The sequence below is a fragment of the Nipponia nippon genome, unplaced genomic scaffold (genome assembly GCF_047370975.1).
Source record: "Nipponia nippon isolate SJK-2023a ecotype South Korea unplaced genomic scaffold, ASM4737097v1 scaffold_5, whole genome shotgun sequence".
Classification (NCBI taxonomy): domain Eukaryota; kingdom Metazoa; phylum Chordata; class Aves; order Pelecaniformes; family Threskiornithidae; genus Nipponia; species Nipponia nippon.
Window position 1 is genome coordinate 54,460,563 of NW_028262369.1, and position 11,246 is coordinate 54,471,808.

The 11,246-nt window shown below is 38.2% G+C and overlaps 1 protein-coding gene across 1 annotated transcript in view; it reads left to right on the plus strand.

The window, feature by feature from the left end:
• PLA2G4A (phospholipase A2 group IVA) overlaps positions 1 to 7,078 on the plus strand; it is an 85,866-nt gene extending 78,788 nt beyond the window's left edge. Inside the window, exons 16-19 of the mRNA XM_087733616.1 lie at positions 1,616 to 1,800; positions 4,276 to 4,471; positions 4,687 to 4,844; positions 5,861 to 7,078. Coding sequence (XP_087589742.1) covers positions 1,616 to 1,800; positions 4,276 to 4,471; positions 4,687 to 4,844; positions 5,861 to 5,992 — 671 coding nt within the window. The 3' untranslated portion in view covers positions 5,993 to 7,078. The remainder of the gene's footprint in view (positions 1 to 1,615; positions 1,801 to 4,275; positions 4,472 to 4,686; positions 4,845 to 5,860) is intronic.
• The last annotated feature ends 4,168 nt before the right edge of the window (positions 7,079 to 11,246 follow it).

Genomic DNA, 11,246 nt, shown 5'->3' on the forward strand with positions numbered 1-11,246 from the left:
TTAAAATTCTGTTGAGAACAAGGGTTAAATTATGTTTGAAATGTTGTGCTTAAAAAAGGAGGAGGAAAACAAAACTGGTTTACTTATGCTAAAAGGATCTGTAGTAAGTTTATTTTTTTTTAGCAGTGTTTTTTTAATTGTAATGAATTTGATAAACAGTAATGTATTTTCATTGATTTATTGTAATTCATGGTTATGAACTATATCTGGTTCTAAAATAGGTCTATAGCAATATTAGCCCTTTAACAATAGGCAATGATTTGAAAGTGATTTCTCCCTTAGAAATCAAGGCAAATATTGGGAAACTAGTGCCTCATTTCTTAGCAAAGTGCCCTCTAATAAATAATAATAATAATAATAACAGAAATAAAAAGTCAAAATATCTGTTTTGAGTATTTTGCTGCTCATAACAGTAATTTTTCTCATGGATCTTGAAATGATAGGAACTAGAATTTGAATTATTTTTTTCTTTTTTCATTTTTATGTATTTTCTTCACATTAAAATATCTTTTTTCAGATTACTTCCTTTGCCAATAAGTAGGTGCTAGGAAATTTAATTATACAAGAAATAATTATATTATTCTATTCAGCATTCCTTAGATTACACTGCCCTCTACAGATACGAGCATTAGTTTTACTCAAAAGGCAAAAACATGAACTGGAAATATTTTTAAGATCTAGAGCAAGAAAAGACTGTCTAAGTACTGCAGGGATCATCTTGTAGTATCCAGAGACTTGGATAAGTGCAAAGACACTTACAAAAAATTGCCTGTTGTTTCCAGAGCTGCACCCAGGGAATATTGGGGTTAAAGGGGAAACATCATCTTCTTCAGCCCTCAGGTTGGGCATTAGAGATAGGAGACTATTTTGTACTATACCATGACAGTAATAGCAGTAAGTGGCTTATATGTAATTCTGCCCAATGCTTAAATTTCAGATATGGATATGGGTTACCATTTCTTTTTGTTCCTAGGCTAGTAGTGAGTATGAGGTCATGAGATTTGGTGTAGGTTGAAAAACAAGTCATTTGACTTGGTAGTCCTAATTTTAATGGACAGAAACAGGCATAGAAAAGCATCACTCAAGAGCAGAGCCACATCAAGGCTGTTACACAAATTTCAGTTATTTGGGGAAGAGGGGCTGGGAGGGACAGGGGGTTTGGGAGGGAACCTGGGGGAAGAGGTTTGGGCAGGGGTTGTAGAACACTGAGGGGATGTACGTTAGGAATCTGTCTCTTAACATCTCATAAACCCTTTCCTTTGTGTGTGGGTTGTTAGGGATGAAGGGTTAAAGCTGGGAAGGCTAGGGTCAAACATGGGCATTTGTCCCCTTCAGTTTTGCCTCAAGCCACCTCTGCTTCTGCCTTGGGACAGGGCAAATGTGTACTTGACATACTGAGGTCCCTTCCAGCTGTGTTTATTTCCCCTCATTCTCCAGTTGTTAAGATAAGAGTTAAGGTTACACATGAGTTCATGGTATGCTTTAGCTGGGATACTGTACATTTTGAATTCTGTGGAATCTTCAGTACTTGGGGGAACACTTGAAAGCCCATCACAATTTCAGTTCTTAACTTGTGTGTTCCTGTTTTTGTTTTGTTTTCATTTGTTCTGCGCAGATCCTGATGAGTTTGAAAGGATATACGAGCCACTAGATGTGAAGAGCAAAAAGATTCATATAGTGGACAGTGGGCTCACCTTTAACCTGCCGTACCCACTTATCTTAAGACCTCAAAGAGGTGTTGATCTCATCATCTCTTTTGATTTTTCAGCGAGGCCAAGTGATTCCAGTCCTCCTTTCAAAGTAAGTTAGATAGGCCATTCCTTTCTTTGTATTCATAAATTTAAGTTGACTCAGTTGTATTCTTCCAGTCGGGTTGGTTGCACGTTTCATGGTTCCAGAAGGCCTTAGTGCTATTGTATTGACAGCATTGGAGCAATTTGTTTCCACGTCAAGGCAGAATATTGCACTCTGCCTCAGTTCCTGTTTACATGACTCACATGAGACAACTGACACAAAGAAGGCTAATATAATTTGTTTGAAGTAGTAGCTCTGTTATTTTTATGGAAGTCGTGCCTTCACACTGAATTGCAGAGTTTTATTTTATGTCAGTATTAAACAATTAAGCAAGCCATTTACCTTTGTGCTAGTGCTCTAGCTTTGTACAGCTGTTCTCCTCTGTGATGCTATGATGTAAATGAATAGTTTTCTGTCATCATCTTGCAGAAATGTGTCTCAGTCACTCAGGTATTGCTAAATATGTAACATTTTGGAAGTGGGGCTAACTGTTCATTTACATCTCACTAGGATCTCAGTATACATCTCACATCATCCCAGTACTGGTTTAAGTAAGATTCCTAAATCCATTCAGGCAAGAGCAAAGCAACCCCGGAAAAATCCAGCAGGTGTGGAAAGCACAGTTGTCGTTCTGTATGACCTGTACAACCTATGCATTCAGACAGCTCCAACTGATCAGAAAAGTTTAATGTTGGATCATTTTTTAGCTAACACAGAAAAAGCTGCTCTTACAAGACTTATTGTGAGGTACTCAAAATGGAGGCAATATGTATGTGTAACCCATGTGGATTTTAAAAAATTATTTTTAAGGAAACCAAAAAAGCTTGCCTGTTTGAGAAACAATTGGCATCCTTTGTTGCTTTACAGAGAAATTTCAGTTAAAACAAACAGAGTATTTTTTTCCTTCCTCTTGTTATCAAGGGACAAAACCCCAAAACAACTTTAGAAAGTAACAGCAGTAGCAAAATGAACTCTAGATCAGTGCTGTCAAATGCAAAAAAACCCCAAGCTTCAGGAGAATAAAAAGGAGTAACTTCTGTAATCTCTAGGTCTCTTGGGGACTACCTGGAAGAGTAGAGCACTGAGAAGACTCGTACTAGTGCTGAGATCCTTCATTTGTCCTTAATTGACTGAATCCCACAGTCTGTTTCTTCTTTTAATTTTCTATTTGTTTAAGAATTTGTCTCCTTTTTTGTCATGACTGAGTATTTTCCCTGTCAGCTGAATTTGCTGATACAGCACTGCCATCTCCTCTGAAACATCTTCTTTTTCCTCCGGCTATGTTGTATTCTGCACGTGGAGTCTGTGCAAAAGGCTGTGTATGGTCATCTCTGTTACTCTTAATGTTGGACTGTCTGTCTTCATCAGGTGCAATTTTCTATGCCGTTTTGGGGAACATAACATGACATGGAGAGATTGGTGGGAAGTCAAATGATATCCTGAAGGTTTTTCTGTAAACTCTAATTTCAAAAAGGCAAAATCCTTTTACTCAAGAAAAAATAGTGGGAAAATTAAATGGTGCCTTAGGTTTTCATGAAGCCACCGTTGAAGGGAATGGTTCATTATTTCCAAAGCGCAAATATATGTATAATAAAAAGGTGACGTGCCTCCAGCTAATACACAGGTATAATCCACAAGCAGAGGCTGTGTGCTAATGGCCTAAAGGACAGAAACCAGTTTTGTTTAGTGACTGTGCAATCCCATTGGTTCTACTTGCATTACAAAGAGTAAATGCCAGTTCAAGAGTTGGCTGGTATCTATGGTAGCGCTCTAATACACTTTTATTACTCCAACACACTGGGAAATCAGCCAGCTGAAGTCAATGACTCTACTCTTTTTTTATCATTTTACACCCACTGTCTTTTAATCTCTTGTGTATCCAAAACAGTTGCCCAAAGAAGGGTCCTATTTCATTCAAAACCAAGATTAAAGATGTTGACCTTCCCTCTCCTCCTTCTCACACACCCCTATTACATGCTTTTGAGTCATTATTTACAGATTATTTTGTTTACTGAGTTGTCACGAGTCAAAAAAAGCCTGTTTTCCAGACTTACTTCTTCACTTAGCATGCTTTCAAATGCTGGTCTGTGCTATGATGTGACTCTGAACATAACAACGTGTGGATTGGTGTTTATTAACTCTCATTGGTTTCCATAGCACTGATACTCAGTTTGCAAGTAAAATTACGGATGGTTTTTTCTAGCTGTCAGCTCTGTAAATTCACCCAAAGATTTATGTGACAGACCAGCTCTTTCCTTCCTGTGAATCATCGCAGGTGGTGAAGACTGGGCAGGCTGAATTAGGTGCTCAGTTTGCCATACTGAGTTGTTTATACAAAGGTTGACTTGTTCAGTTTTTCTGCCATAAAGAAGCGTGAGTTAATAAAACTGCTTCTAGTAACCAATCTGACTTGTGTCTCTACATAAAATCTCACTTTGCAGCGGATGCTTATATGCACCTAAGTCTTTGTTATCTTTTCAGGAAATTTTGCTTGCTGAAAAATGGGCCAAAATGAACAAGCTTCCTTTCCCAAAAATAGACCCAAATGTATTTGATCGAGAGGGCATGAAGGAGTGCTATGTTTTCAAACCAAAGGATACGTCTTCGGAGAAAGACTGTCCAACTATTATCCATTTTGTTTTGGCCAACATCAACTTCCGGAAGTACAAAGCTCCAGGTGAGCACACAGTTTCTGATGCTAAATCTAGCTTTCTAGATCCTTTGAAGCTTTATAAAGACATGGTGATTATATCCTAGAAATGTTTTGTCTCTGAAATAACTCTTAAGTCTATCTTGAGTAGTTAGGGATTTCAAAAGAGCCATTAAAAAATAAGATGGTAAGTCCTCAGACCTAACATTTAGATTGTGTTTTTGTATGTGTTCTGTATGCAGGCGTTCCAAGAGAAACACAGGAAGAGAAGGATTTTGCAGACTTTGACATTTTTGATGATCCGAATACACCATTCTCTACCTTCAACTTTCAGTACTCCAATGAAGCTTTCAAGAGGCTTCATGATCTAATGGAGTTCAACACCCTGAATAACATAGATGTACGTATGCCAGTGTGGAAGGGGCTTAAAGGCTCTAGATTTTTAAAGGGGAAAGTAGATGATGTGAGTAAAGCCCTAAATCTGCCTTACAGAAGGTACAGGGATTTACTTCAATGTTTTCCTGATTGTTATGACATACAAAGTGCTTCCTGCATTTAGTTGTGCCCCTTGCTATTCTCAAAGTTGTGGCTGGATCAAAGCCCATTATGGTTAGTGGAAAAAATCTGTTTTATTTAATGAGGGCTGGAGTATACCCTAGGTAAGTTCATATTCTTTTTAATTTGGTTCCTGTGTTTTTTTTGTCATTTTACCATCAAAAGTCCTGCAGGATAACTGAGCAAACGTGTCTGCACAGGATGTAGACATCATGTTCAGGATTTTATACTCAGTTCTTTATGCTGATTTTCTAACTGGAGAAAAAGGAAAATGGAAAATTTTTGTAAAGATCTCTGGAAATGTCTTTATCAACTAACTCAGTAATAATTATTTTTAATTTATACTAGCTGTAACACGAGTCCATGATCCCAGCATCCATAGAGTGACTTGCCATATTCACAAGTGTAAATGATCATGCCAGATAAAGAAATGATTTTTTTTTTCCCAATATAGTGAACAAATCTTGTTACTTCAGGACAAAGGAAGCAAAAGTGAAGATTCAGTCTTTCTCACGATAATAATTATTATCTATATCCTTTAAGTATGGATTTTATCAATATTTGATTTACCTTTCAGAATTGCATTGGGACTCGGTTTAAATGGTGTGTTTTCTTGTATGACTTCTTTGACGTTGGTGGAGTGCTGTCATATCTTTATATATTAACTACATTAAAATCATTGTTTTATACAATCAAGTAAATAGTATTCATAGTAATACTCAGCAATCACTTTGTTCAATGATGGAGCCGTGATAAAAGCAGGAGCAACAGTTGTTAACATGTGAAGGGGTCTTTCCTATCCGTTAATAAATCATTAAAATGTTAGTTATTTCCCTGAATGACATGTTCACTGTTTTCCAGGTGATCAAGCAAGCTATGATGGAAAGCATTGAATACAGAAAAGAGAATCCATCTCGCTGCTCCGTGTCTCTTAGCAGTGTGGAAGCAAGGAGATTCTTTAATAAGAACAATCTTAACAACAACCATACGTAGAGGATGCAGCATAGGTCCCACTCTTTCAAGAAGCTGGTTCTATCTTTATAACTGGAGTCAAAAAGACATTATCAGAGCATCACTGCTCCTGTACAGGGCTGTGCAAAACTCCTGAAAACATGTTCTTGTGAATTTTCAAGTTTCAATATAATTTTGTACTTCTTTTTTTAAACTAAAAACATTGAAAACATTTCAGTATGCTGATATCCTTACTTTAAAAACAATGGAATTAGTTTACTTTGACTATGGTCATTGGGTTCAGTGTCTTATTTTTTTCTTACAAAATTGTAAACACTGGTTTCTCATAGTGGGGCAATTGTCTGATTTTTAATTGACGTGAACTGGGCATATCTTGAAATGTAAGATGGAATTAGAAACACGACAGAATAAAACTTTAATAACACAGACAATATGTGTACCTGGGCTTGGGCCCAGATTCCACTCTGCTTTGTATCAATGAGAAGATTTCCTCTGACTTTGGTTTGAAAAGTCATTAATTGCTAACTCCTACTAGGCAACAGCAGCTCCCTAGTATATTTTGTCACTTGTCTGCTTGCTAGCTCTGTTAAGGTTGATTTCTTATACTGGAAGGGGTTTTGCTCACTAATAACCATTGGCTACATGGGCCTTACCAAAACTCCATCATCAAGCTGTGTTTCAGATTTCACTTTTCTTGCATGAGTGGTGTCACTTAAAAAAAAAAGAAAACCAAAAACCAACAAACTTTTGATAACAAACAGATATCAAAGAAATGGGGTTTATATGTCTTTGATATTATAAGTAGGATCCTCAGCTGGTTATTAATGCTAGTAGAGCTTTTGTAACTCGTGCTAAGAGGGATCTGCTCTGAATCTTTTAATCTCAAATATTTTCACAAAAATTGAAGTCTACTTTACTACTGTTCAAGAATGTATGTATCCACTCAGCAAAAAATCCAGCCTGTTATATTTTCTTTTGCTCTTTTGTTCCACAAAACTACATTGCTTGAATTCTTGAACTAGTAGAACCTGTGTGTTAAATTATTGTTAGTTCATGTATTTCTGACCAAAGTGTTTATACATAAATTAAAAGTGATTTTGCATTTGATCATGATTAAAAGCGTCACATTTCTGCAAAGGGACAGTGGCAATGTTTACTGGGGATAGATAAAACATTCCTAGGTAACAATGTGAAGTAGTTTATGTGTTAAGGGCTATTTTAAAAAATAAATTTTTAGTACGTTGAATAATGAAAGACCGTGCATAGACACAGATTATTTTAGTACCATCTCAACAAGCGTTGAGATAACTCTGCAAACGCGTAGAAAAATGCAGTCGCACCTCTGAAAACTTCCAGCCTCCTTTGAAATAATGTAATCAGCAAGCGTGTAACATGGGAAAGAGCAAAAGAAACTGATGAGGTCACTGATGGCCTTGCAGTGTGTGCAACGTCTCGGAGTCACACGTTTTCAGGGTGCTTGGCTGGCTTGTTTCATTTTTTTAAAGTTCGTGGGATTAACTCTCAGCACATGTGCCTGGCAGTCCCAGCAGTTGTTTCTTAGCTGCTTTCTTCTAGGGTTTGAAGAAGATGGCGGGGGCTGAATAGTTTAGTTCAAGGCGAGATTGCTGTCTCTGAGAGTTAATGCAGAAGAGCATACAAAGGTGTTTCCAGAAGTGAGAGGGAAAAAACACATCCCCAGCTGCCCTGCAGGTTGCTTGTCCAGCACTCCACAGCAGATGGAGAAGAAAAGCACACCTTTCGCTAAGAATATCATCATGGTGAAAACAAAGCACATTTTAAGTAGGATTATTTGCAGTGTTGTGGTCAGAAGGCACACGTGTTTCTCTTCAAGAGCTATAAGTGGAATTTTGGTCTCAAGATTACTGTTGATGTTAATGGGGTTCCAATTTCACCCTCTATCTTTCTGATAGGGCTGTCAGGATCCTAGCAAATGCAAAGATTATGGTTGTGATGAATGCCATCACTGTGCACAGTCTGTTTGAAAACATAGCTGATCTTTTGTTTGATAGTTTTTCTGACAAACAGTTTTTACAGTAACGGTTTGTTTATCAGAGTTTATTGCCAATTCAGTGGCTGTTCCTTTTATTGTGAATTATTGACCTATTTTTAATTGCTAAAATCTATAAGCCCATGGGAAGGGAAGTAATTATAATGCATTTCTTTTAACAGCCACTGCATCATCCCTCCTTAAATCTACATGCAATGTTATGTGATTAATAACATTTTCTGTATTGATTAATAGGTTTTATTTCTGTTCGAGTTAGTGCATGTTTAAAAACAGGAGAGAAAATAAGAGTAACTTATCTTAGTGCTGCATAATTTAAACATTTTCAATAAATTTTTGAATACAGGAAGAAACTGGTACTGTTATTTTATTGTAATATTTTCTTTTTAATTTTTTTCCCTTTTGTTAACATAATATTTGTATTTTTATTTTATTATATGTACCTACTCTGTTTTATTGAAGTGTTTTATCATGCTTTATACAGTTTATATTATCACAGTGTTATCAGACAATAAAAACCTAAAACATAACTATATTTGGCACCTACTGTTTTCAGACAGTTTATTTTGATCATTTATATGACATTCTCACTTTTATTGTGAAGAGATGTGGGACAGCTCACAAAAAGGAAATTAAAGGTTTTGCTTGTTAGTCTTTCTTTTTAGTTTAGATGTTAAAACTACAACTTTTTTTGAGCAGTTCAGGGTGTGGGGACAGCACATCCATTTTTATTCCTACTGATATATTTTGGTATCAGCACTCTGCCAGATATTTTGTGCTATTCTGTTAAGAGCTACTACAGCGAATTACAGTACGGGTTTGGGTGTTGGGTCTTTGCTGCCTTTAATCTCAGATTTCTTAAAAAGCAGGTCAAGGAGGGAAGTGCCTGTTCAGATCAAATAGCTGCTGGCCTGTTGCTTCTGTTTGCTGAAAACAGGGAGCAGTGTGTCATTTGCAGGTGCTTCAAAATGCAAGGGCATCATTCTGATAGAAAGTGTGTAAATATTTTTCTCCCATTACTGTACAGCAAATAAGGCTAAAAGTCAGCTACGACCAATAGGTCTGAGAGTAAAATGTTAGAGGCATCAAAAGCTTGGGGTCTGATACGTATATGGGGGGAATAACAAGTGTCTCAATATGCCCAAATTCTCTTGAGCCAACACTGCTGAGACGTTGCACTGTTGTAGGTACCAGCGTGCGTTTTCCTCATTGTGGAGCAGACTGTCTGCTAGGGCAGGAGTCCCTCCTCCGCTGCTGAAATCAAATTTGTCATAAAAAAACCTAGTTCTAACTTTTTCAAGCATTTGAAGTGTCTTGGGCTCCCCAGAAGCTCACTGGGAAGTTCATAAGTGTAATTCCACTATAGTCTCAAACAAAAAAACCTCTCTTACTTCTGTGTCCATAAGATTCTAATGGAAAAATCCATTTTATTGTAATCAGAAACTTAGAAATTGAAACCTTATTTCAGTTCAGCTGCAGAGCAGAATACTAGGACATTATATTAAAAATGACTTAAAAGGTGAATAATAATGCAGAAAAAAACATTTTTTCCTTAGCCGAAAGAGTTAGACCTTTGTTTCTCATTTTGCCTTCCTTCAGTCCCTAGTTCATCTGTTTTATGCCTGCAATATTTTTTTCCAAGCAAACGTATTATACCTAGAAGGTGGTAAAAGGTGGGTTTAGAGAATGAATTATTTCAGATGTCAGAAATTATTTTAGGTGATCCTTGCAGGATATGGAAGTGCCATCGTGCTATCCCAGAGTGACTGCGAAGAGCTCAGCCTTGCAGGTAAGCATAGCTCCTGAAAAGCAGATGTGGACTATGTGTCTGTCCCACTCCAGGGGAAGCCTGGCACCAAACCTGGCCCTTGAGGTTGCATGTCTTTTCTGTAGGACCTTTGGGCAGTCTCCAGCTGCTGGGATAGGTATCTGAAATCTCTGCTTGTGTTTTTTATTTAGCAGCGGAAGCGAATGCTCAGAATAAAATCCTATGACCTCAAGAGTGTTTGCATCAGTAAGAAGAAAATTCATTTTGGCAGGGAAACGGCGCCGCAAAGAACGTGCTGTGGGATGAAACTTGAGAAGTCAGTGTAAACGAGCTGCAGTATTCTCTTTAACACAGCCCAGATCACCCACAGATCTCTGCCTTTAGACCACCAATAGGCTCGTTTTTCAGGGGAGTTGTTCAGCCGCTCTGTACGCACAAATGGACATGAGAGCAGTAACACTGAGGAGCGAGTTGTGCAACCACATTCATTTACATAACACGTTTGCTCTGATGCTCACTCAAAGAAAAAGCGTGTAGTTGTTTCCTGAAGCTGTAAATTCACCCATCACTCTTACTGCTTTTGTACTTCACATACGGGCTAGATTTGTGTATTGAAGTGACTCATCCAATTAAGTTATATACACTGGCCTTTCTCACGCTAGGTAAAAGGCTAGGTAAAAAGTAAAAACCGTCAGAGTTCACAGGCAAGGAATTCCCCATGACAACAAAAACATGAGACTATTTTGCATGCGAAGAACAGGCAGTGCAGCAATGAAGTTGACAGAGTGACTTGTTAACCTTTAGACTAACCAAAAAATACAATATTCGGTACAACAGGAACAGGAATTCCTTATGTCACCATTTAACCCTTGAGTGCCAAGCCACACTAACAGAAATTAGGGACCAAAGGCCAAGCCAAAAAACTGTTGTCTTTCGGTTTTATCAGATGTATGGGAATAGAAAAAGAGAACTCTGAAGGCAGGAGACCCCAGCATGGGAGGAGAGACCTGGACCCCAGGGGCACCGCAAATACAGCCGGGTCCAAGAAATAGATACCCTGGGGGTAAACGGGGTGCTGAAAGGGAAACCCCAGCCATGACAGGGTCACCAGGCAGTTGTGCAAGGGCTGGGGCAGAGGAACGTCTGATGTCTGCAGAGGGGAACCGTCCTGCCAGTGCTTTGGGCTTCCCTGCAACTCCATCTGTGCCAGGAGTCATCAGCCCCATTGATGAGGTCTTCCTGAGACCTGCCAGAAAAACCTCAGGGAACTGAACCTTGACCAAACTTTATGTTCAAAAAATATTTTCCCTTTAATCAGAGCAATGGTCTTCCAGTGCTTCCTCCTTGAGGCCTGTGGCCAAACTAGAAACATAAACCTGAACACTTTGGGATGGTTTTGGCCCTTGTGTTTCCCTCTAATTCTCAGCCTGATGTATTTTTTTAGGCAAGTCAAAAGTGAGCAGGGAAAAATAGGCAGCTCC